Consider the following 24,487-nt stretch of genomic DNA (forward strand, 5'->3'; position numbering starts at 1 on the left):
GTGCCCCCCCTGGCTCCCCCCAGTACCTCGGTCTGCACCATGGCGGGTCTCTGTGTGCGCAGAGTCTTCACGGTCTGGAACATGTCCACCACGCCCTCGTAGCGCATGCGCTCCAGCACGATGCTCAGCGTGATGAAGACGCCCGTGCGGCCCACTCCGGCGCTGCAAGGGAGCGGCCGGGGCTCAGGGGGTGCCGCCCCCGCCTGTGCCCCCCCGGCCCCCCTCCCCTCCCAGGGCCCACCTGCAGTGCACCGTGATGGGCCCGTCCTGCCCAAACTGCTCCTTGGTCTTGTGCACCTGCCCGATGAAGTCGATGAAGCCCTCCCCGGTCTTGGGCACCCCCTGCTCGGGCCAGTCCGTGAACTGGAACTGGCGGATGGTCCTCGACTGGCCGTCCTGGGGGCGAGGCGGGGGCTGTGACCGAGGCCTCCCCTCCCAGGCTCCAGCCACCTGCCCACCCCCTCACCCCCGTCACCGAGAGAAGAGGAAACAGAGGCTCAGGGGTGATGCCGGGCAGGGGGGGGGCAGAGCAGGGCCCGAGCCCAGGCCCACTTCCCTGCCCCTGCTCTGCCTGGCATGCTCCGGGCAGCCCAATCCAGCCCCACAGCATCTCCCGCCGGCCCGCAGCACGCCTGGCTCAGAGCTGGGGAAACGAGGCCAGAACCTGCCAGACGGGGAGAGAAAGGGGGCGTCCAGTTCTGGCCCCGCGGAGGCAGCCCGAATGTCCAGCAGGCAGCAAGTGCCAAAGCCCTGGAGGTGGGGAGGAGGTCGGGGCTGGATGGACAGAGGGATCATCAGGACGGGCAGAACTTTCATTCTGGGAGCGGACGAGGCACGGAGCGTTTTTTAAGAGGAAGAAAGGAGAAAAATGGGCCCCACGGAGAGCCCGGAGGACACCCATCGAGGGAGCGCAACCTGGACGACGTGTCGGCAAACAGAGGAGGGGTCAGAGAGGCAGGAGCAGAGCCGGGGAGGAGAGGCCCAGGACGAGGGGGGGATGGACAGCGTCAAGGCTGCAGAGCCCAGGAGCAGGGGACGACGGAGAAGAGCTTGCGGGTTGGGCAACTGGAGGGAGGGAGGAGGTCAGAAGGCCCGCTGCAGGGGGCAGGCGGGGAGGCACCAGGACAGACGGCTTTTTCTAGGGCAGCCGAGCACAGGAGAGAGATGGCGTCTGCAGAGGACGCCGGGCTTTTACGGATGGAGAGACCTGGGCCTTGTAGGGACAGGGTGAACATCCCAGAGTGGCCGGGGAGGCAGAGGGGGTGATGAGACCAAAGGCTCACGGGGAAAGCAAGAAGGCTGGAGGGAAGGAGGAAAGATCAAGGGACGAAGCCTCAGCATCCTCCCCTCATGAGCCTCCTCAGCCTCACCTTCCCCTCCCTCATATGCAACCTGTAGCCAGCCCAGGCTTGTGGGCTCTGCCTCCGTGACGTCTCTCCTGCCACCCGCGGGGAGAAGAAAGGGCCCAGCTGGCATGAACGGCCTCAGGGCTCTGAGCCAAGGGCTGAGCACCTCAGCATGAGGGAGAGGGATGTGAGTGGAGGCAGGAAGGCCCAGGGGTGAGATCTGAGTAGGGATCTGGCCCAAGGAGGTCAGAGACTGAGAGAGGAGGAGAAAGACCAGGGAAGCTGAGCCCGTCAACTCCAGTGACAGGGCTGGGAAGGGAAGAGAGCGGGACCAGGGAGTGGGATGAGGCCCAGGTTTTGGAGGCTGGGATGGTGGGAGGTAGGAAGGACTTCAGAGTTCTAGTTCATGGAGCAGGACCCTGAAGTGCTCGTCCTCCCTCCTCATCTCTGCCTCCCAGATCCTGGGCTTCCTTCGAGTCCCAGCTAAACGCCTCTCCTTTTCTGGGAGCCTTCCCTGATCGCCTTCAATGCTGGAGCCTCCCTCTGGGATTCTCTCCAGTTTATCCAGACCAGCCTGTTTGTGCTGAGGGGCTTGTAGGTCACCTTCCCTGGTGGAGTGTCAGCTCCCCGAGGGCAGGAAGCCCCGGACATCATCTGGCACGTAAATGCTAAATACAAACTTGCTGACTTAACTCGGCCATCTGTGAGTGGCTGAGGGCAAGGGCAGGTTGGAGGCCCTGAATGACAAGCTGAGGGAAGATGAGGGCTTCGGAGAGCCCGATGATGCATCTGGATGGAACGATGCTCATGAGAGGGAAGGCCCGAGCTGGAGGAGAAGCAGGGGACAGAGGAGTCCTTGATCCCAGGGAGGAAGAAGGGTGAGCCGGCACAAAGGGGGGGCCCTGAGGGGGCCACAGGAGGAAGGACTGAAGAGAGGGGCCATTTACCCTGGCATCGGTGACCTTGAACTCTCGTAGGATGTACTGGGGCATGTTGTACTCGGCCATCGGGTCCACGACAAAATACTGATAGCGAGCGGAGCGCTCAGCTGGCCAGTACTGATGGCATTTCTCCTGGGGAAGGGATGGCAGAGAAGAATCAGGGCCCAGGGTTCAGCCAGAGCAGCCCCAGAGACGGTGTCCGGGGCACAACTAGGGCAGCCTGGGGGCAGAGATGGGGCCCAGCCAGGGCAGCCTGGGGGGCAGAGATGGGGCTCAGCCAAGGCATGCTGAGGGGGGGGCGGCAGAGATGGGGCTCAGCCAGGGCGGCCTGGGGGGCAGAGATGGGGCTCAGCCAAGCATCCTGGTGGGGGCAGAGATGGGGCCTGGGGCTCGGTCAGGGCGGCCCAGGGTACCAGGCAGGGTCTAGTGAGGAGAAGGAGAGAACGTGAGGCTCACCCGGCCCATCTCCCGAAGCTTGGTCAGCATCACCACGATGGTGGAATTGTGCTCCCACAGCATCCGCCAGAAGTCCTCGGTGCTCTCTGCCAGAGGACCTTGGGTGGCGATGTAGGCCTTCTGTTGCCTGGGGCAAGGAGAGGAGCTTCACACCCACTGACACCAGGTGCTATGTGGGTCCCCCTGTACCATCCCCCAAATCACCCCAAGCAGGGTCTTGTTTGGTTCTCTCCTCGATACTCCCTTATTGAGTTCTGAGGGGGAAATCCAACTTTTCCATCCTGGCATTCAAGGCTCCGTAAGCCCAGCAGCTTCCACAAGAACCCCAAGGCGTTCTGCTGTGGCCTGACTCCAGCTCCCCTCCCCCCTGTGAGGAGCCTCCCCAGAGGCCAGCTCACTGACCTGTAGCCATCGATGAAGCTGGCGTTGATGTAGTCCGAGCCCTCCACGCCCCGGATGGGCTGCAGGCACACACGGGTCAGCTCGTAGGGCATGATGTTCACCAGCCGGTTCTTGAACTTGTTGCAGGGAAGGTTGGCGCTGATGAAGCGCGACGTGTGGGCCTTGGAGCTCGCCAAGAGCTGCGGGACAGAGAGGGCTCAGGCAGGGCTCCCCCCACCCCCCAGGCCTGTCCTGGTGGGGGGATGGAGGCAGGGCCCTGGGGGAGGAGGAGACCATCCCGCAGTGCTCGGCCCCGCTCAGAGCCCAGGCCTGGGCTCAGGTTTGGCCGCTGCAGGGTTTAGGAAGGAAGATGGTGAGCCAGTGTCCGGGGAGGGCTGGGGAAGGGCCTGTCCCAGAAGGGGGATCAAATGTCGGCAGGGCTGCCCTACGAAGGACGGGGAAGCCTCGTCTGACGAGGCCTCAAGGGCAGAAGAGCCACGGGAGAAGCTGCAAAGAAGCCCACCAAGGACGGACCCTGGGAAGAACCTCTAATGTCAGCAGCTGTCCCAGCGAGGAAGGGGCTGCTCTCCGGGGCCCCTTGCAGCGCTGTCCCCCCCCGGCCCTCCACCCACCTTGAACTCCAGCTCCATGGCAGTCACGCTTTCCCCGGGGGGCACCTGGCCCAGCTTCTGGATGTGGGCGTAGAGGCTCCGGGCTGGCACCTCCGTGTGGCCACATGTGGCCGCTTCCAGGAGGGCCTCGTGGATGAAGACATACTGGTCCTCGGTCTGTACCATGTAGTTGCGCTGTGAACGCATGCACGTCACGTGCCCGTAGATGTCCACGGTCTTCTCATGCTTCATGCGCTCCAGCATGGCGTCTATGACGATGAAGCAGCCCGTCCGGCCCACGCCAGCACTAGGGGACACACGCACGAGGCTCAGGCTGTGAGACGGAAGCCTTCATTTCCGAAGCCCCAGAACAGAACAAGTGGTGAACGCGAGGACGCCCTACCAGTACTCAGAGGTCTGAAAAGGATCTGGGGGTTTGGATGGGCTGCAAGCTCAACGGCACGGCCAGGAGAGCCACCAGGGCTGCGGCCGCACACAAGCAGGGCCTGGGCCCTCGTCTGCCACGAGCCTTCGAGGCTCCGCTGCTGTTCTGGCCGCTCAGAGGACAAACGAGAAGCCACATCTCTCGGCTCCCAGCATTTTCTCAGGCTGTACCCCATGCCGGAAAGACTCCTCTCCTCTCTTTGACTCCTGACCTCCTTAGCTTCCTTTTACATCCCAACCAAGAGAGCTTCTCTTCCTGGAAGCCTTCTCCAACTCCTCTTAATTCTAGCCCTTTCCTGGCTTAGTGCTTCCTATTTTTCCTTTGTGAAGTCTCTACATATTCATTTGCTTGTCATCTTCTCCACTAGAATGTCTGCTCCATGAGGTCAGGGACCGTTTTCTGCCTCTGTATTATTCTGAGCATTTAGCACGGGGTTTTGTTTGATGACTGACTATCCAAGTTATCTGTTTGAATCATGCTGAATTCCTCCTGCAGAAAGTGACATCCCTGACAACAGGGATTGTTTCATTGTCGTTTTTATGTCTAGCACCTAAGACAGGAGCCTGGCACAGAGTTGGTGCTTAATAGCTGCCTTTTTCAGAAATAAAGGAAGGTAAACAATGGGAAACCCACTGTCCAAGGTTAGGCTACACCAACATTGACAACTACTACATTCCTAATAAAAAGGTTTTGGTACCATATCAATTGACAAACTAGGAGATTACTAAATCACAGAGAGGAATCTAAAGAAAACAATGAGGAAAAGGAGGAATTGAAGGGAACGTAGCCACAGATTTTAAATTAAATTACAATAATCAATTTGTAGAAGTATTTGGTTATAAAGTAGAAAAGGAAATCTCAATGGAAGAGGTTAATAAACACACCACCAAACAAACATGTCGGGTACTATGCTAGCTTAGGGAATACAGCATTCAGGAAACACCAACTTTGGAAGGGATGGATTTCCTTTTTTGACAAGAACCACTGGGAAAACTAGAAAGTAGTTTGGCGGTAACTTGGTTTAGACCAGCCTCTCACACCATATGCTACGAGTTCCAAATGAAATTAAATATAAAAGGTCATATCTTTAAAAAATGAAGAGAAAAGAAGAAGCAGGTAGCCTCCTGCTTTACAGTAATTATGGCAAGGGAAGAATTCTGAACCAAAGGTAGAGGTGATCATAAAAATCCAGAGATAAATGGATGGAAGGAGCTTTGGAGATTTGTTAACCCAATCCTATTTTACAGATGGGGAAACTGAGGCCTAGAGAAGTTAAGTGTCTTGCCTAGGACTGCAAAGCTAGCAAGTGGGGTTTGAACCTAAATCCTGAGTCTAAATCCAGTGCTTTTTTTCATTGTGTTATGCCAACAGACCATTTCAATTATACAAAGCATTAAAAGGTTTTACGTGAACAAAATCAATATGGATAGAATAAGGAGAGGAAATGATGAATGAGAAAAATCTTGGCACGCCGTAGCATCGACAAAAGTCATATACCCAAATTATATAGGAAATAGATACAAGTACCTAAGTCCAAGAGGAATTCTCCTAATCGATTAAGTGGTTAAAGGATGTGAACACATGAGTTTGAGAAGAATTACAAAAATTAACCATCACATAAGAATGCTCCACAGCACTAATAAAGGGAAATTCAAGTTCAAATAGCTCCAGGTTCTACCTCACACTCATCAAATCGGCAAAGATGATAAGGAAGTGGAAACGGTCCGTTTTGGAAGGGTTATAGGAGGAGACCCACGAATACTCGTTAGTGCAGTTGCGCCCTGCCCCCAACACCGGAAAACGGAGAGTTATGCAAGAAAAGCTGCTCAGGTGCCTGTAACTAGTCAGTGGGCTGCCGGGCACACTATGCCAAGATGGTGGACGACAAAGAAAGTCTACATCGCACAATTCATGGCAATGTGACCTTTTCTCTGTGGCAACAAAAACCAAGAGATGACGTAGCCATCGGGACGGGCCTTTAACAAACGGTTACAGGAAGCTAACAGACTATGCCCTGCTTTCCTTCCCTCAAGACTCGGCTCAATCCTACTTCCCGAGGCTGCCCGTGCCTGGCCCCGGGCGCTAGTCCCTGGCCCGAGGAGACCAGTGTCCCTCTGTCTGGCTCAGAGACCCCACGTAGGCAGGCCCGGCATACAGCAGGTGCTTAATAAAGCTCACGGCACCATTAGGAAGCCAAAAGAAGAATAGTGAGGATCCTGGGAAGACCTATAAGAACAGACAGCGAGCGAGACCGAAAGAACAAGAAACCCAGCAACGACCCGACGAGTGGCAGCAAATGAGGCCCCGCCCCCCCCCCCCCCGGGCCCGTTGGCTCAGCTTGTTTCCTTGGTTACAAGGAGGAGCTGGTTCCTTGGGGGGGTCTCATGGTGCCCTGCTGGGACCTCTGAGACACTCGTCACCCCCTACATGGACGAGCACCCTCTGGGGAACATTCCTGCCGCGGGTGGCCCCGGGGTTCAGAGCTCACTGGCCCCCGGCAGCTCTTATTCCATTTGGGGACAAGCCTTCGTCTTTAGGTTAATTAACTTAATGAAGCCCCTCCGAGGTCATTGTTGCTAAGTTCCCTCACCCTGAGCGTCGGGCCCATCCCTACACCGAGTCTTCTCTTCCCTGGCCTAACCCTCCTCAGGCCGCTCCTGGCCCTTCGCCCGCCCGCCGCATCCCTCGGAGGGGTTCGGCTAGTCTGTAGCATCGAGCTTGCGGTCCACTCAAATCCCCAGATCTTTTTCAGGCAAACTCTATTCTAGCCAAGCTGCCCTAAGCCTCTCACTGGATGTGGCTTTGTCCAACCCAGAGGGGCCACCTCTCACCAGGCCGTGCCCGAGGCTGTTGGGCGTCACAGCCAGGCTGTGAGGGCAGTCAAAGAAGCCCAGTGCCCGGCCCTCGCCCGCGGCCTCACCTGCAGTGCACCACCATGGGCCCGGCATCCAGGGGGTTGCAGGCCTTGACCCTGCGCAGGAAGGCCAGGGTGGGGGTTGGGTACTCGGGGACCCCATGGTCAGGCCAGGCCAGGAACTGGAACTGGCGAAGCTCTCGCTTCTCACTGGAGCCGGTCTGGCGGGAGAAGCGCGGGCAGGTCAGGCGTCAGCACGAGCCGCCCGTGCGGGCACCCCTGTGCCACCCCCCGGCCCCGGGCACCTTGTAGAGGGCGAAGGTGCGGACGGTATAGGTGGCCAGCTCCACGGTGTCCAGCAGCGTCACCTGGACGAAGCCGTAGGTCTCGGTGCCCCGGCTCGGCCAGTACTGGTCACACTTCACCTGCGGCAGGGACGGGCAGGGCCGGACCTCAGCGCGGGGAAGTCCGGGGGGCCCTTTGCTGCCTGCCTGGCACAGGTGCTGCCCGCTCCGCCCTCACACCTGTGCCCGCCTGCCTGACGTCACCTCGCCGTGTTCACGAGCCACCTCGGGCGGCCTCTTCCTGCCTCCACGGCCCGGCCCGCTGGGGACCTAACCCGTCCCCCCCTGCCACGCCACGGTGACGTGGAGACGTCCAGAGATGGGGAGCTCATCCCCTCCCACAGGAGTCTTTTCCTTTTCGAGGCAGCTTTTCTTGACCTCTAACCTCCCGCCAGGTCTGGGCCTCCCCGCCAGGTCCGGGTCTCCTGGCCGGCCTCCCCACCAGGTCCGGGCCTCCCACTAGGTTTGGGCCTCCCTCTAGGTTTGGGCCTCCCGGCCGGCCTGTCACCCTGTGCTGCGGGCCTCCCGCTAGGTCCGGGCCTCACCCGGGACTTCTCCTCCAGCCGCGTCATCATGACGATGGTGGCCGTGCGCTGCTCCCACACCATGCGCCAGAAGTCGCCCAGCGTCTCGGGCAGTGGCCCCTGCGTGGCGATGTAGGCGTTCTGCTTGCGGTAGCCGTCGATGTAGTTGGCGTTGATGTAGTCGCTGCCGGGGACCCCTGCGGGACGCACGTAGGTCTCGGTGCCCGGCTCGGCCAGTACTGAGCGTGAGAGCCGCCCCCGCCGCCCCCCGGCCCGGCCCGGCCGGCGCCCCTTCCCGGCCCGGCTCACCGTCGATGGAGGTGAGGATGACCCGAGAGTGGTCGTAGGCGATCACGTTGGCGTAGCGGTTCTTGGGCTTGTTCACCTCCAAGTTGGAGTTCTCCCACGTGAACTGCTGTCCGGGGTCGATGGACTGCGGGAGGGGAAGGAGCGGCCGCACGGCCGCCGGACGTCACCTCTCCCTGCCCCCCCCCCCGGGGGGGCCCCAGGCTACGGGGAGGGCAGGAAGAGGCGCGACACAAATGCTGGGGGCCGGGGGGGGGGGCCAGGCTGCACCCACGGAGGCAAACACGAGGCCTCGAATGCTGGGGTGTTCACTGGAGATGGGGGAAGGGGGAGCCAAGGTCCGGCCAAGCCAGAGGCCCAGGGAGCGGGAAGAGATGGACGTGAGGGGCCATCTGCGGGCGGCGGGGGAGTCAGTGGGGCGCCTCTCCTCCGAGGGCAGAGCCCCGGCCTGGCCCCCCAGAAGGCTGGCCCTGGTGGGGAGCCTCACCTCGTACTCCTGGGAGAACTTGAGGCCGTCGTTGGCCTTGAGCCGCTCGATGTTGTCGGCCAGGTCCGTGATGGGGATGGGCGGGTGGTCCCGCATGCCTAAGGGTCACAGGAGGGTGCCCGGTCAGGAGAAGGGCCACAAGGCACGTGTACACACATACACGTGAACACACGTGACCATGAGTGAACAGCACATGGCAGTGTGATGACGGCACAGCAGCACATGCGACGACACAGGTGGAGCGTGTGAGAATGGGAAGGAGGGGGGACAAGACGGGGAGGCGTGTGTGCCCGTGGGGGGCCGGCCCTGGGGGAGCCCAGAGACTGCGAGGGTCCTCCAGCCTGGCTGTGGGGAGTTCTCGTCCCCGAGGCCGCTCCTAAAGGAGGCTGAACGTGCCTCGGGCCCTCCTTGTCTGGCAGCTGGGCCCTGTCCGGCTCCTGGGAGTCTCCACTTCCCAGAACTGACCTGCACAACCCCGAGGAGGCCTAGCCCGGCAGATCTGGGGTTGTCCTGCCAGCTCTCCAATTCAGAGTTCCACAAACTCCTCGTGAGCCCCCCAGTGTGCCTCGGGTGAGCCGGCATGGCGGGGCAGAGGCCCTAGAGACCACCTCGGCCCCAGGCTGGCCTCCGAGCCCGGGCCTCGCAGCCCCGGAGGTTCCCGGCACGGACCTCACAACGGAATGCAATCACAGAGGCAGGGAACGTGCCCGGCCTGGGCTGGCACCAGACTAAAAGGAACAGGCCTGGGCGCTTACACTCACTGGTGGGTAAAGTGGACCCAGATCAAACGAGGCCGTCTAAGAAGAGAAAACGCACTAACGAGCGGGGCTATTGGGTCAGAACCGTGGAGGGAGATGAGGCTTCCTCCGCCCGTAAAGGCAGGGTCAGAGGGTGCCCTGCAGGCCTCGGCGTCTGCCCCCTCCCTTTACGGAGGGCTGATGAAGACAAGCCTGGCCGCTGCCCAGCGAGGCTGGACCGACAGCAGTCACAGAATCCGCCCCCACACGAGCCTGGCCCAGGGTGGAGCAGAGGCAGAACTCAAACTTGGGTCCTGGCTGCCTCCAGCTGCGTCTTGAGCCCATCGTGAGACTCTACTCATCCCCGCTGCAAATGCCGTCTTATCCGAGCGCCCGGGTGGGGGTCAGGCCTGAGCAGGCTCCCCCGGGGCCGTCCAGCCGTCCTCTCGGGCCCGGGCCATCTGCAAAGCCGACCGAGAGGCCCCGCAGGAGCCAGAGCTACACGCTCGCCGCAGACACCCACCCCGGGGGCTCCGACCCCCATTTCAGAGCTGCCCGCCTGCCCTACACGCTAGCCCCCAGCCACGGGGGAGAGGCACGGAGAGGAGACGGGGTGAGGAGAAAGAAGTCCGAGGGGGGATGGGAGCGGGCAGCCAAGGCCGGAAGGACGGACACAGAGAAGATGAGACATGGGAAGACAGACGCAGGAAGCTCAGAAACTAACTTGAGGTGTTCGGGCAACTGGGGACACTGGAACCTGTGGAGAAAAGACAGACAGAACTCGGGGCGCGAACGGGGGCACACGCGAGGCCTCGTCCCTCTGGGCGGGGAGGGTCAAAGACCTGGGAGCAGGAAGGAGGGGGCACAGCGGGGCTGGGCGCTGGGGCAGGAAGGAGAGAGAACAGGTGGGGAGGCTGGGCCACAGACGGGGGCACACGGGAGGCCTCGAACCGAAGCAGGAAGGAGAGGTAAATGGGGGAGGGGCTGGCAATGACCGTCTAAGCTCAGGCCTTCTTGGGAAGCAGGCGGGGTCCGCAGAGGCATCAGGTAAGCCTCACCTGCCCAAGAATCCCCCAGACAGCAGGGCTGATGGGGGGCATCCAGCCTGGCCTCGCAGCCATCCAAGGACAGGAAGCTTACTACCTCTCCTCAGGCTGAGGACAGCTCTGACATCAGGCCCCACTCGATCGCGCTGTAACACTCCCTACGTGCTTCCGAGGCCCCCCGGCACAGGGCGTCTTCCGGGGACGGAGGCACCAGGATTCCCAAGGCCTAAACAAGGCCTGGCAGCGTCGAGGCCGAGCCCGGCTCGGGCCTCCCCCGCCCCCCGGCCGCTGATGAGGCTCCTACCTGGGGTCTGGTAGTTGAGCCGGCGCATCTCCACGGGGTCGGACGAGTGCGCCAGCAGCGAGTCCTTCAGCCCCACCGACTGCTCGTCCTTGGCCGAAGGAGAGTTGGTCCTTTTCCTAAGAGAGTGGAGGAAGGTCCTCTGGGAGGGGGTCCTCTGGGGGGGGTCCTCTGGGAGGGGGCCAGGGCCCAGCCAAGGGGAGCCGGCCGGATCTCCAAGCACCAAAGACACGACATGACAGCATGCGGATGAGGCGCGCTCAGCGAGGGGACGAGCACATGGGGCCTGCCTTCAGCCCCCTCCTCCCTGGGCAGCGGCTAGAGAGCCCGGCCGGAGCACGGAGCCATGCTGGGCACCCGCAGGACCCTGTCTGGGCGGGCTGGGACATCAGGAGGTGAGCAGAGCCTGGCCAGGGGGGCTGCGGCGTGGGGGCCGCCGGGCCCGCTCCCCTGGCCTCCCCGCCAAGCCCCGGAGTTGGCCGCCTCTCCCCCTGCCATGGCCTCTGCCCGGTCCTTCTCTGGCCTCTCTGAAGCTGCTGGGCTCCGCCTCTGGGGCTGCAGCTTCTGGTTCTCCTGAAATGGGCGTCTGCGTCCTGCCCCCAGGTGGCTTCCCGGCTGTCCCCAGGCTCTGGAGCCGGGGGCCGTCCTGGGGGCTCCCTCCTTCACCCCCACATTTGAACTGTTGCCAAGGCCTCCTCTCCTGATGCAGACCGTCACCCCCTCGAGCCTGGACTACCGCAGTAGCTACAGGGGCTGTGCCTGCCTCTCCCCGCTCCGGCCTGTCCTCCATTGGGCCACAGGTGACTCCTGAATCACACGTCTGACTGGACCTTCCGTAGCTCCCTACTGTCTACAGCGAGACAAAGGCCAAACGCCCCTGCCGGCCTTCGAGGCCCCCAAGCCTGCTGCCGTCCTGCCTGACCCCATGCTGCCTGCCTCCCCTCGTCCAGCCTCCGTCCTGGTAGCCAGGCACTACCAGACGGGCTTCTGTCCCTTACCTAATTCCACCTTTGCCATCCTTTAAAGCTCATCTCAGGGGCCTCCCCGATTTCCTCAGACCCCCTCCCCCATCACTGTTGTGCCGGCAGCTCACGGGCTCCAGACTAGCCGCTGGCCCAAGGGCAGCTCTGGCCTCCTTCCCACTCAGGTGCTAGGACGGCAAAGGGCTCAGAGCACAGTCGAAGCTCGCTCCATGCTGACTGGAGTCGTGTCTCGGGGTTCCTGTCCTGTCTGCCCATCTCCACGTCACAGATGGGGAAACTGAGGCTCAACGAGTCAGTAAGGGGGACAGCACGGACCAGTTTCCAGCTGCCTAACTCCTAGGCTGAGCCCCTGCTCCCTCTGGGGAGGACATGCTGCCTGGGGGACCTTTACTTCCAGATGCCCAGGAATGGGTCAGGGTTTGAGAAATGAGGCTCTTCTGGACCAGGCAGAGGCCTTCGGGGCCTTGGTCACAAAGCACATCTTTGCTGGGCCCCCGAGGACAACGCAGAAGTGTGTAAGAGAGTGTGTGCATGAGAGAGACAGACAGACAGAGACAGACACAGAGCAAGACAGATACAGAGCAAAAGACAGAGAGCGAGCGAGAGAGAGTGAGAGAGAAGGGGGGGGGGAAGAGGGAGGGAGAGGGAGAAAGAGAGAGAGCGAGTGCGAGAGCAACAGACAGACAGACACAGAGAGAGACAGACAGGCAGCCAGTAATGAAGAGGGAAGCTCTGCTGGGCCATGTGGCCGGGGCCAGCGAGGGCCCAGGAAGAAAGGCTGCGGCCTGCGGGGTGTGAATTAGCGAGGGAAGCCGGGCGCGCAGAGCAGGGGTCTGAGTTCTGGTGGCTCAAGGCAGGGGGTCTTGCAGGGCAAGAAGACAAAACGGGTTCCTACCTTTCTTGTTTACTAGATCCAGAGACAAGCAAGGACAGAAGAGAGGAGCGGTCAGTGTTACCACAGAGCCCGGGGCCCCACGGGACATGCGTGACACCCCTCGGGGAGCAGGGCGGGCGTCCCTTTCCTGGGGTGTCAGCCCCTCCCACCTGGGGGGCCCTGGCAGTAAGCACTGAAACACGAGCTCCCAAATACACAGAGGTGCACACGCATGGAGACACACATGTGGACAGAATGACACGGACGCCCTGAGGGAAGGCCCCTGCGACAGCTCGTCCTCCTCCCCTCGGGCCGGCGCACGGCTCTGCAGGGAGAGCCCAGCGTGGAAGAGTCGGGATGGGCACAGCCCCGCCGGCACCCCCCCCCCACGCTCACCTCTTAAAGAGGAGGATGGCGATGACGATGAGGATGATGAGGATGACGGCCAGCACGGGGCCCATGACCCACAGCATCTCAGGCTCGTCCTGCTGCTTGGCCGAGGACACTTCCACGAGGATCTCGTCGGAGTAGGGGCTGGCCGCATACTGCCTCTGGGGACACATGGCGGGAAGCACGGCCGTCAGGGGGTGGTCAGGAGGGACATGAGGGTTATCGGGGGGCTCTTGGAGGAAGGGAGGCCGTGGCGTGATCTCAAGCCTCAGCATGACTGAGCCCGAGCCAAGAGGATGGGGATGCAGGGCAGGGGTGGGTAGGAAGGAGGAGGCTGGCCAGGCAGAGAGAGGGGTTCCAGGGGGGCCATGGAAGGTCTGTGAGCTGTGGGGGAGCGTGGCTGGAGGCATGAAGGAGGCAGTCTGGTGGCAGACTGAGGCAGAGAGGGGGCTGGCAAAGACGTCAGGAAGGTGCAGGGAGGCGGCTGGAGACCAGAGAGGAACCATGGAGACACCGGGGAGGAGGAACCACTAGGCAGGGACACGAGTGGGGAGGAGGTGGAAAGAGCCAGGTCAGGCCCAAGGGGCTGCCACGAGGGGGCTGAGGGGAACGTGGACTTGGCAGGCAGATGCTCTGATGCTGGGAAGGTGGGAAGGACAAGGAGGAAGGAGATGGCAGCAAAGGGCCGACCCCAAGCCAATAGGCTTCTGGCCGTCACTCCCACGGCCCCTTCCCTCTCTATACATGATTCCAGGCACAGCCCCGGCAGAAGGCTGGCTTCCCCACTTCTGCCCAGGGATGTCCCTCTCCTTTGCCTAGCTACCCCTAACCCGGATCTCTTGGACTTCTTGGAGGCCCCCCAGACTGGTTCTGGATGGGGGATACAGATGCCCGGACGCAGCGACCACATCTTAGGCCTCACTAGACGGTGGCCTCCACAAGAGCTCGTCACCCCTGCGAACGTGGGCAGGGGCCGAGTACACAAGGAGAGGGACGTCCCCTCCGTCCTTGGTCCTGCTCGGATCTCAGCCGGCACCTACGTGTAGTGCTGGGCACAAGGCCGGCGCTTGTGCCATACGAGGATCAGGAAAGAAGGGGGCCTCGGCCCTCCTGGAAGGGAGGCCGTGACAGCTGCCCTCTGGAGGGCTGGGCTTGGTTCCTGGGGCAGAACCAGGAACAAGAGGGGCACGAGGAGGCTCAGGGCTGCAACAAACTTCCCAGCGGCGAGGGCCGTCCAAGCGGCCCGGCTCTCAGACTCCACACGGGACCTTGGACAGAGCCCGGCGAAGCTGGCCACGTGGCCTGAGGTCCTCCCCATTCAGAAGCCATGGGAAAGGCTGCCGGGCTGCCAGATACTGAACCCCAGCCGGGGAGGCAGGAAGGGCACGGGCAGGGCCTTGTGGTGGGGGCCCCGCAGAGCCCCTCCAGCTCACGCTCTGCCACCCAGCGGGCGAGTAAAAATAAAAATGTCTGTGATGCTCTTGGGCTGTCGGGAGCCCTCCTGGCAGACCCTGAGCCGCTGCCGAGGGTATCAGAGGAGATGAGCGGCCTTTCTCGAGTGTCATCCCTGAGGCTCCCCGTCCCGCTCCGGCCCTCCTCCGGCCGGACCACGGCCCCGAGCTGACCTCTTGCTTGCACATGCTCACCGTGTCACCCGCCTCCAGCGCGGCCAGCACGAAGCAGTGGTAGCTGAGGTCGGGGGACAGAGGCCGGTTGTAGAAGCCATTGTAGTTCTTCTTGTCTCCAAGGGTGAAGGTCTCGGGCAGTTCATCCACCCGAGCTGCGACGTAGGGCTTCAGCCGCTCTACTTGCCGCCGGCGCCGGGCCGCTGCGCCACCCTGACCGATGGCCTCCAGCAGCTGGGGGCAAGGCACGGGGCTTGGGAGGATGCCAGGCCCCTGGGTCCCCTCCAACAACCCAGGAAGCCCTGAGACCTTGGCCCCAGGAGGCAGGGCCAGGCTCAGAGGGGGCCCCTGAGGGCCCTGCCTTCCGCCCCAAGCCCAAGGCCGTCCCCTCCAAGAGGCGGAGGCCTCGGTCCTACCTGGTCGAGTTCTAACTCGTCCGGAGTCTGCCAGCGGGGGCTGAGGGGGCCGCCGGCCAGGCGGTCGATGGGCACCACCACGATGTAGAACCACCTGGGAGAGGCAGGGAGCCGGGGGTCACCCGGGTGACTTCCGAGAGTGCCGGGGAGCAGCGCGGGGACGGGACACTCACCTGATGGCAGACTTGGTCTCCACGCGGGGCAGCGTGAGGGTGAAGCGGCCGTCCTCCATGTACTTGGCCAGAGGCAGGGGCTTCTGCAGGAGGAGATCCGGGGCCGTGCGGATGGACACCAGGTGCTGGAGGCCGCCGGCGCTGCTGCCCCGGCTCATGAGCACGAACGAGTACTCGGTATTTGGCTGCAGATCCCGGATCAGCTTCTTCATGGAGTGACCGTCCACCTCCACGCTCTGCCCATTGTAGAGGATCTGTGGGGCGAGAGGCCCTCCTCGTGGCTGGCTCACCCAAAGGGGCTCCCTGGCTCTGCCCCACAGGGATCTGGGCTCAATGCCACCCTCAAAGCCTGGCCGCAGCCACCCCAAGGCTCTGGGCCAGTGAGTGGGGCAGCCCAAGCCCACTGCCAGGACCTCTGTGGTGCCCTGTGCCCTTAGGGGGCAGGGAGGCCTGCCTGGCACCAGTGGTGGGGCTACGCCAAGCTCTCTACAGCCGGCAGGGATGGGGACGTCGAAGGGTCCTCCTTTGAACTTAGGCCTGACTGGCCCCCCCTGAGGTCAGCGGCGGGATGTCAGCAGCAGGGGACGCTGAGCCCCGACTCTCCCCTCCTCTCCAGTGCCAGCCCCGGCCCCTGCTCAAGGCCGGCCAAGTCCTCTTGCTGTGTCCACCACTGAGACCCCATCCTCAGGAATCAACCCGAGGACGGGGGAGGACTGCCTCTAAGAAGTAGCCTCGAGGAGGCTTCTTCTGGGGCCAGAGAATTTAGACCTGGAAAGAGGCTTCAAGATGACCAGCCTGGGAAGGCCGGGGCAAGGGAGAACCTGCCTGTGGGCATCCCTCATGCCAGATACCAGAGAGAAGAGCCTCGGGGAAGGAAAGAGAAGAAGAAGCCCAGACACCGCAACCGCAGGTGTGACACCTGACGGGGGGCCAGGAGTTAAATCCACGGTCTCATAAACACATGCAATTTGAAACGGGCAGCTAAGGTGGCCCAATGCATAGAGCGCTGGGCCTGGAGTCAGGAAGACTCCTCATCCTGAGTTCAAATCTAGCTGCAGACACTGACTAGCTGTGTGGCCCTGGGCAAGTCACTTAACTCTGGTTGCCTCATTTTCCTCATCTGTCAAATGAGCTGGAGAAGGAAATGGAAAACCACTTCAGCATCTCTGCCAAGAAAACCCCAGCAGACCAGCAGATGGAAGCCAGGACAAAAAGCTGAGGACTAGAAGAGAAGCGTGTGGTCCGGCAGGCGGTACTTCACATTACTCTCTTGGGCTCCAGAGAGCAAAACCAAAGTGGAATGGCCTCCCTGAGAGGTAATGAGCTCCCCATCCTGGGGAGTCTCTGAGCGAAGGCTGCATGCCTACGGGTCAGGGGTGCTGCAAAGGGCCTTCCCGGTCAGGTTCTGGTTGGACCCAATATGTCTGAGCCCTGAGAGCTGGTGAGCACAATTCTTCCTTCTCCCGCATCAGAAAGTCTTGCCAATTCCATCTTGATATTCCCCAGATAGGTCTGAACTATTGCCGTAGCCACTGGGGGGATCCCCACGTCCGCCCTGTGCGGGCCGTGCTCCGCTCCCTCTCTAGGGAGGCTGCCCTCAAGCACAGGCCTGTCCACGTCTCCCCTCGGGGGTCCGGGATCAAAACTCACTCCTCATCCAGGCATTCAGGGCCTTACAGAGCTGACGGCCAGCTCCCTGTCTACCTGCTTTCCCAGGTGTTCCTGCCCCTGGTGCATCGAGGCAGGCCATCCCCCATGTCTAGGACAGGCTCCATGTCCAGGGGGCACCACCTCCTCCTGGAAGCCCCACCCCCTCGCGTACCTTGAATGGCACTGAGGACTTGTAGGAGTCGGGGACTTCCCAGCTAAGCAGCACTGATGTCTTCATTACAGCATTGACCCGAAAGTTCTTGGCGAACACTGAAATTTAAAATCGACGCAGGTTACGGGGGGCTTTCTGTCTGCGAGGGAGGGGCTCCTGGGGGGCCGCAGCGGCAGGGGGGTGAGCCCCACGGCAACAGGTAGCTGGGATCAGCCTCTAAGCTGACGGCGCCAGCAGCCACCGGGCAAAGGCAACTGAAGGCCGCCGCTGGGGTTAGAGGAACATGGCCACCACAACTGGAGGTCAGAGGCCAGAGGGCCACCGCCACCAGAGGCCGGAGGGCCAGTCACTGGAGGCCAGAGGGCCACCACCAGCAGAGGCCAGAGGACCATTGTCAGGAGGGCATTAAAACCCGCCCCCAGAAGTCACTGGGACATTTCCTGAAGAAATCCTTTCTTGACCAAACATTTAAGTCTCTCCAGTGTGCTCGAGGGGAGAAAGGGCCCCTGTCCTGGGGGAGCTAACACTCTCTGACCACTTAGACAGAGGGTTCTGAGAAGGCCAGGGCGTCAGGGAGGCCTTCCTGGAGGAGACAGACCACAAAGGGGATTCAGAAGGTGAGGTGAAACGAGGACAATCCCGACCAAGGAAATGGCCTGAGCACAGTCGTGGAGGCCGGAGAGCCAAGAGCACACCGAGGACAGAGAAGAGCCCGGCTGGAGCGGAGAATACAGGAGCGACAGGAGACGAGGTCGCCAAGGAGGGCGACACCGGACGGCGAAGGGCCTCGAATGCCACACCAGAAGGCCTCCCACCTGGCGCCCGCCCTCCCTGCGGCTGGCACGGGCCTGGCGCACACACCTTGCTCCACGGGCATGGTCCGCGACTGGATGCTGGGGCTGAGCGGCCCCGGGCCCCGGCTGGTGTGGGCGCGGACCTTGATGTCGTACGTGGTGTCGGGCAGGAGGCCGCCCAGGCCGAGGCGGGTGCCCCCGGTGGAGGCCTGCAGCTCCCGCTGGCTGTTGATGTCGCGGTAGACCACGGTGTAGTTGGTGATGCGGCCGTTGCGCTCGGCCAGCACGGGAGGGTCCCACTGCAGCTCCGTGGTGGACGTGGTCAGCCCCACCACCTGCAGGTTCTGGGGGAAGCCGCTGGGCGCGTCTTCGGGGGTGCTCACTTCCTTCTCGGACGCCTCGCCGGGCCCGGCCCGGTTCTTGGCCGCCAGGCGGAAGACGTACGTGGCGCCCTTGTGCAGGCCGGTCACGGTGAAGTGGTGGTCCTCCGGGCCGAAGGCCACCGCCGTGGGCCTCTCCTCGTCCGTGCGCCGGTATTGCAGCCGGTAGCCCAGCAGCTCGCCCGGCACGTCCTTGGGCGGGTGCCACTGGATGAGGGCGGTGTTCATGGCGGTGGCGCTGACCATCATGGTAGGCCGGCCTGGGACTGAACGAGAGGGCCCCCCGCCGCCGCCGTGAGCCGCCCCACCGGCGCGCGCTCTGGCCCGGGGCTCGGCGGACAGCCCCCGCCCCCCCACTGGACGCTGGCCCCGGCCCGGGCTCACCTGCCCCCGTGGTGGTGACGATCCTGGGCTTGCTCCGGGCCCCGTCCCCTTTGGTCGTGTAGGCAGCCACGGTGATGGAGTACGTGGTTTCCGGGGTCAGGCCTCCGATGGTGGTCTCCTGGGGAGTGAAAGGAGGGTCTGGCGGGGATCTGGGAAGGCCGGGCGGCCGGGCGGCCCTTTGGGGCGCGCGTGATCCGGAGGCCCGGGGCTGGCCTGCCTGGGCCCATGTGGCAACAGTTTGGCCCTCAAACAAAGAGTCAGGGGCCTCCTTTGTGCCGGGGAATTAAGGGGCCCGGCCCGGAGGCCAAGGCAAGAGCAGGGCAGCTCCCAGGAGGAGGCCTTGAAGGTCTGCTCCACCCTCCCTGAGCCTCAGTTTCCCCTTCCAAAGAGGGGGAAAGCCCCAAGCAAGATGGGACCCGAGGGGCCGTCTCCTCTCCGCCCTTCCCTCTGCAGAGGAAGAAATGGGCCCAGAGAAGGGCACACGGTTTGCTAGCAGCATCGGCGGGTTTACGACAGGCTCGAGCCCAGGAGGGCAGCTGAGTGGCCCTGCGCAAGCCCCTGCTCCCTCTTCTGTCCAGTCAAGGCTGGACGAGAGGGCCCCTAGGGTCCTGAGGTCAGGCCTGCCCCTCCAGTGGCCTCCTACCACCACCACCGAAGCCCAAGGACCCGAGATCCAGGAGGGGAGGGAGGGCGAGTGACAGGTACCCAAACGGACCCCATTTCCCCCAGAGCCCACCAGAGAGAGCATCCAGAGACCCCCACCCTGATCCGCTGAGGAAGCCAGGGCGCCGGCCTCTATGCCAGACACATGCCACACACCACACCACACACCACGCCACCAACCACGGGGACGGGGACGGTCTCTTCAGGACCCAGACTCAGGGCTGTGACCAACCTTTCCCAGCTCCGGGGCTTATGGCGGCTGCGTCCTGGGTCCCTCAGGCCCGGCGCCAGGCCAATGAAGTCTGGGAATGGGGCGGGGAGTTTGGCCTCCACCCAAAGGCTCTTTGGGGCTCAGGGACCTCGGAAGTGGCTCTCGCCAGCCACTCGCCAGGCAGATGTGGGCAAGGGGTCTTGACAGCCCTGGGTCTCCTTGGCCTGCCCCCCCGGAGCACACCTTCCCCAGGGAGGAGTAGCCACTCATGCCTTTACTTACATAGTCCTCTGACTCCTCTGGCCGCCACTGACCACGGGAGGGAGAGAGAGAGAGGGAGACACACACTGGTGAGGGAGAACTAGGTCTGATGGGGACTCTCGGGGGACCGCAGAGGGAGTGCCAGGGAGGGCGGGCCGGCCCTGGGCATCCTGGCTTCTGAGCTCACCAGCCTACTGTGCCCCCCGCACACAGCAGGGAGGCACGGACAGAGCAGAAGAGGTCCCTCCAGGTCGAGGAGCCACAGGTTATGGGCAGGCCTGGGATGGCCACAATGTGGACGGTGGGGGTGGGCCGGGTTCCACGGGCAGAGGTAAGGAGCGAGGGAGGAAACCCTAGCAAAGAGATGCCCCATCTAGGGGCAGCCGGACTGGCACACTGAGCCAGTGTGGGGAAGCCCTGAAGGCCCCGACGAGCCCTGGGAGCTCAGGCCGCTCTGGCCAGCCCCACCAGGGACAGCCGCTTTAGTCCAGGCCCCAAGAAACCAAAGACAGCAGCTCTGGCCAAGGGAAACGAGGGGCTGCCCATTCGCCAGAGCCCGGCCGGACAAGCAAGTGTGAACAGGACGGAGGACTGCTGGGCGCAGGCCAGGCCCCCGGCTCCCCTGCAGGCCTGTCCTGGTTTTTGGGGAAGCAGATTGTGAAGGGCTTCAAGAGGGCAAGAAAACTCCTTCTCAGCACAGGAAGGAGAGGCCAGAGCTGTCCTTGGTGGCCCCGGCAGACTTCCTAGCCACAAGGGCTGCTCAAAAGGTAGGGAGCTCCCCATCACTAGAGGCGTGCGAGCAGATGGGTGCTCTGGCGAGTAAGGGGGGTGGGATGTCCTGTGACGTCCTGCCCTTCTCTGTGTCACGGGGCCCGGCAGGGTTCAGGGCACGACTGACAAAAGGGGAGCCCAGATCACCCGCCTTCTGGGGCCAGCCTCAGAGGCTCCCATCTGGCTGCCCAGCACCGCCATATGCTTCCCTCCAAACGGCCTCTGGCCTCGGCCGAGCCGGGCAGATGGGGATGCTCTGGCTGCGTGGGGGTGGGGGGGAAGCCCAGGATGGGCGTCCTTGAGATGCCCCTTCCCAGACAGCTGCCCCCCGCCCCGGGGCATCCCTCGGAGGCCCTGTTGGACTCTGCCAGCTCCGTTTCTGGTGCCACCTCCACGGGCCACTGGCCTGTGGGCTGTCAGTGGTGGGTGAGCGGCGAGAGCGGGCACAGCCAAAGAGAGAGGGGGGCGCTGAGGGGCTCCTAGAGAAGCCATCAGAGAAAGGAGGAAGGAGGCTTCTGGGGCCCAGGGGAGGCGGGCTCCCCGAGTGCCCAGGCTGGGGAGGCCAGAAGCGTGAGGAGGAGGACAGGCAGGCACCGACGGCCATGCCAGGGATGGCCCTGGAACGTGGGAGGCCCTCTCGGTCGGGGGGGCCTGGGAACAGGGGTACTTGGACCTCTTAGTTCCCATCAGCCACCAGGGAAGATGGTTAGCTTGGGAAGAGAAGGCCGATGGGGGACGCTGAGCCCTGCAGGCCTAGAAGGAAAGCGAGAGTGGCCAGAGAAGAGGAGGAATACGGGACCCAGCCAACAGGAGCAGGACCCCAAAGAACAGCGAAGGATGGACAGGAGCCCCAGTCCAACTCCGCCGGAAAGGCGAGGGCTGCGGGGGGCACAGATCGCTCTTCTAAGGCCAGATGGGGACGGGGAGCCAGATGAGGTAGGCCTGGGAAGCGAGACATTCAGGACAGGCTTTGTTCTGCTCTGCCCAAAGACGGGGGCCTGATCTCAGGACACACCCCACAGTCAGAGCTATCTCAGAGGGGCCTCGGCTGTCCAGGGGTCAGCAGGCAGCTCCCAGCAAGGGCAGCCTTCTCGGGGCCTCACAGGTCTCTGCTAGCTCCAAGGGGGCAGGGTCTGCCCACGGACACGAGCTCACCCCAAGCAGTGTCGCCTGGGGGTCTGTGCAGGGAATTGGGGTGCTCAGTGAGCCCTCAGCTTGTCCCACTAAGAGGATGTGCTCCTTCCATCCGCCCCCACAAGCCTCCCTCTCTCTGGGAGGGCCCTGAGCCTGGGGGGCTGCTCTGGGCCGGACCACTGACCCTCTGAGGCTCCCGTTCTCAGCTGTCGGGGAGCCGAGGCTGCCCAGAGTGGGAGCGGGCAGTGGGGAGCACGAGAAGAACAAGACGGAGCGGCCAGGGTCAGCGAGAGCCTGGGGAGGGACGGCAGGGAGCGGGGCCTCTGCACACATGGGCTCCTGGGTCTGGCTGATGGAGATGGCCGAGGGGGCAGACGGGGGGCCCGCGGGCCTCCAGGGGTGGAGCCTCTGCCCCAGCCCAGCTCCTGGCCTCAGAGGCTGCTGGGCTCAGTGCCCGCTCGCTCACCAGAGCCTTCTGTGCCCATCGACCCCCCCCCCCCCCGGCCCCAGCCGGCCTGGTACCTGGGCTTCAGCGAGCATCACGTCCTTGATGACCGGCTGCCCACGGGGCTCGTTGTTCTCCAGCCGCACGTAGGTGACCTGGTAGCCGCGGATCTGGCCGTGCTGTTTGCTGGACACGGGCAGCTTCCAGGACACGTGCACGGCGGTCGAGTTCACGGACTCCACCTCCACCTTCCTCGGGGGTGCGCTGGGCACTGGGGGCAGAGGGGAGCAGGGAGGTCAGGGCCAGGCTGGGCTCCCGGGCGTCCTGGCTCGGCTCGGCCGCGGAGGACTCGGGGCCCTTTACAGGCTGGGCCCGCTGACCCCGTGAGCGCCGACGGAGAGCCTGCCTGAAGGCCCTCCTCGCCCAGGCCCTTCCCCGAGGCTCCTCCGGCTCAAAGCCAGAGCCCACGGCCAGCCCGCATGCCCGGGCCCAGGGCAGGGACGGTCAAGCCTGAGCCCTTAGCGCCCGGCACAGCACCAGGCACACAGCGGGGCTTAGCGAGCGCTCGCTGCTGGCCTGACCCCGCTGGCTGCTGCGGGCTTGGGGATGGACGTGGCAGAAACCACTGGGTGACACGCTGGAGGAACCACGTTCTCCCTAAAGGTCCCAAGACCGAATCCTCTGCTTCAGTCCGGTTCCCCTTCAGGCCGAACCTCAGGCTTCTCACGTCCTCAGCCTTCCTCTCATTCACCACCTTCTCTAGTTACACCCAGGCTGGGCCCTCCTCCAGCCCCTAGACTGTCCTTCCCCTGCTCAGGAAGCCTCCATGGCTCCCCAGTTTCTGGGATCCTATTGGTGAATGACCCCTCATGTATCCTCAGCCCTGCCTGGCCCTTGGAGTACTGCTCAGAACCTCTGCTCCCACCCCCCGGGCACTTCCACCCCGGACGGTGCTTGGCTGGTCTGCCCCCCACCCCCGTGCTGTTCCCCTGAAGTTCCACCCCCTGGGGCCAAGCAGAACAAGGCTTGGGGACCCTCAGATCCTTGGGCCCAGGAAACTGGGGCTTGGAGACCCTAGGAGTGCACGGGAGGCTCTTAGCATGAGGCTGAGTCCATCTGGACACAGTGGAGCCCAGCAGTGCCCTCGGTCACCTCCTTACTGCTTGAGGTTACGGCCCCTTCATGGAGCCCACAATCCCAGGAGATTTCTGATGACTGATAACTGATACTGAGCTTACAGTCCACTAATACCCCCAGATCTTCTTCAGATAGCATGCTGCCTAACCAAGACAGCTTCACTGGAGGGGATCTGGAGTCAAGAAGACCCAAGTTCCAATCTTGCCCTAGACACTTACTGGCATTGTGACCCTGGGTAAGTTACTTCCCCTGCCTGCCTCTGTTTCCCCATCTGTAAAATGGGACAATAACAACACCTGCCTCCCAGGTTGTCCTGAGGAACAAATGAGATAATCTCTGCCCAGGGCAGGCACCTTCCTTCCCATATATTAGTTGGAAAGTTGGCTTTTTGTGCCCAAGAGCAAAGCCTTTTCATTCCTCTAAGAATGCTCCAGGTGAGCTTTACCTGGAGAGGATTCCAGCCCAGGCTATGGATGACAAGGACGCCTCTGGGGACCCTCCCCCCTTCTTTTCTCTGGCCAGTGATGCCCTTGGGGGGGACCTCCCCTACCCCGCTGGGAGGCACCCCACTTGTGCGGGTTCCTTGAGAGCTGGGAGGGCCTCAGAAGCTCATTTTACAGAGGCAGAAACAGGTTTGGGGAAGAGAAGGACTTGGAGGCACAGCTTTAGGAAAACTGGAATATCAAGAGGTGAGTGAGTCCAACCACCTCATTTTGCACATGAGGAAACTGAGGCTCAGAGAAACTAAGTAAGCCTCTAGGTGGGATCTGAACCCAGGTCCTTGGACTCCTCAGTGAGGACTCATGCTTCCTGCCTTCAACAGCCCAGGCCTCACAACCAGCAGAGCGCAGGCTGCTGCCCACAGGCATGCTCCAAGTGACACCCTGGCTTGTTCACAAAAACCCAGGAAAAGGGGGACAGGCCAGGCAGAGACCCCAGAGGGCTTAGGAAGGAGAGGCAGCTCCGGCCTGGGACTCACTGAGCTTGAGAAGCCAGCATCAAGAACAGGCAGGATTGACGGAGCAGGATGGCGGACGTGTTCTTACAAGCCCTCAAAGATTTATGGACCAGCAGGCAGCTGGAAATGCAGCTTTGAGAGGCAAGGGAGGGCATGAGCTGGAGCAGTCTGAGAGGGAGGAGGAGAGCAGCAAGAATGGAGGGAGGGGGCACAAGTGAAGAGGGCAACTGCCCTGAGGAAGGTGAGGAGAGCACTAGGGCCAGAAGTGGGATACAGAGATAAAAGGC

The 24,487-nt window shown here is 62.6% G+C and overlaps 1 protein-coding gene across 1 annotated transcript in view; it reads right to left on the reverse strand.

The window, feature by feature from the left end:
* Nucleotides 1–24,487, reverse strand: part of PTPRF (protein tyrosine phosphatase receptor type F) — a 79,412-nt gene that overhangs the window by 16,846 nt on the left and 38,079 nt on the right. Inside the window, exons 16-35 of the mRNA XM_044674830.1 lie at nucleotides 22,183–22,376; nucleotides 18,621–18,738; nucleotides 17,924–18,502; nucleotides 17,063–17,160; nucleotides 15,241–15,494; nucleotides 15,068–15,161; nucleotides 14,673–14,885; nucleotides 13,033–13,187; nucleotides 10,783–10,898; nucleotides 8,696–8,793; nucleotides 8,212–8,335; nucleotides 7,924–8,099; nucleotides 7,340–7,459; nucleotides 7,101–7,255; nucleotides 3,757–4,042; nucleotides 3,146–3,324; nucleotides 2,744–2,870; nucleotides 2,294–2,419; nucleotides 242–396; nucleotides 27–162 (exon numbers count right to left, since the gene is read on the reverse strand). Of these exons, the coding sequence (XP_044530765.1) occupies nucleotides 27–162; nucleotides 242–396; nucleotides 2,294–2,419; nucleotides 2,744–2,870; nucleotides 3,146–3,324; nucleotides 3,757–4,042; nucleotides 7,101–7,255; nucleotides 7,340–7,459; nucleotides 7,924–8,099; nucleotides 8,212–8,335; nucleotides 8,696–8,793; nucleotides 10,783–10,898; nucleotides 13,033–13,187; nucleotides 14,673–14,885; nucleotides 15,068–15,161; nucleotides 15,241–15,494; nucleotides 17,063–17,160; nucleotides 17,924–18,502; nucleotides 18,621–18,738; nucleotides 22,183–22,376 (3,503 nt within the window). The remainder of the gene's footprint in view (nucleotides 1–26; nucleotides 163–241; nucleotides 397–2,293; nucleotides 2,420–2,743; nucleotides 2,871–3,145; nucleotides 3,325–3,756; nucleotides 4,043–7,100; nucleotides 7,256–7,339; nucleotides 7,460–7,923; nucleotides 8,100–8,211; nucleotides 8,336–8,695; nucleotides 8,794–10,782; nucleotides 10,899–13,032; nucleotides 13,188–14,672; nucleotides 14,886–15,067; nucleotides 15,162–15,240; nucleotides 15,495–17,062; nucleotides 17,161–17,923; nucleotides 18,503–18,620; nucleotides 18,739–22,182; nucleotides 22,377–24,487) is intronic.

Source organism: Gracilinanus agilis, chromosome 4 (genome assembly GCF_016433145.1).
Source record: "Gracilinanus agilis isolate LMUSP501 chromosome 4, AgileGrace, whole genome shotgun sequence".
Taxonomy (NCBI): domain Eukaryota; kingdom Metazoa; phylum Chordata; class Mammalia; order Didelphimorphia; family Didelphidae; genus Gracilinanus; species Gracilinanus agilis.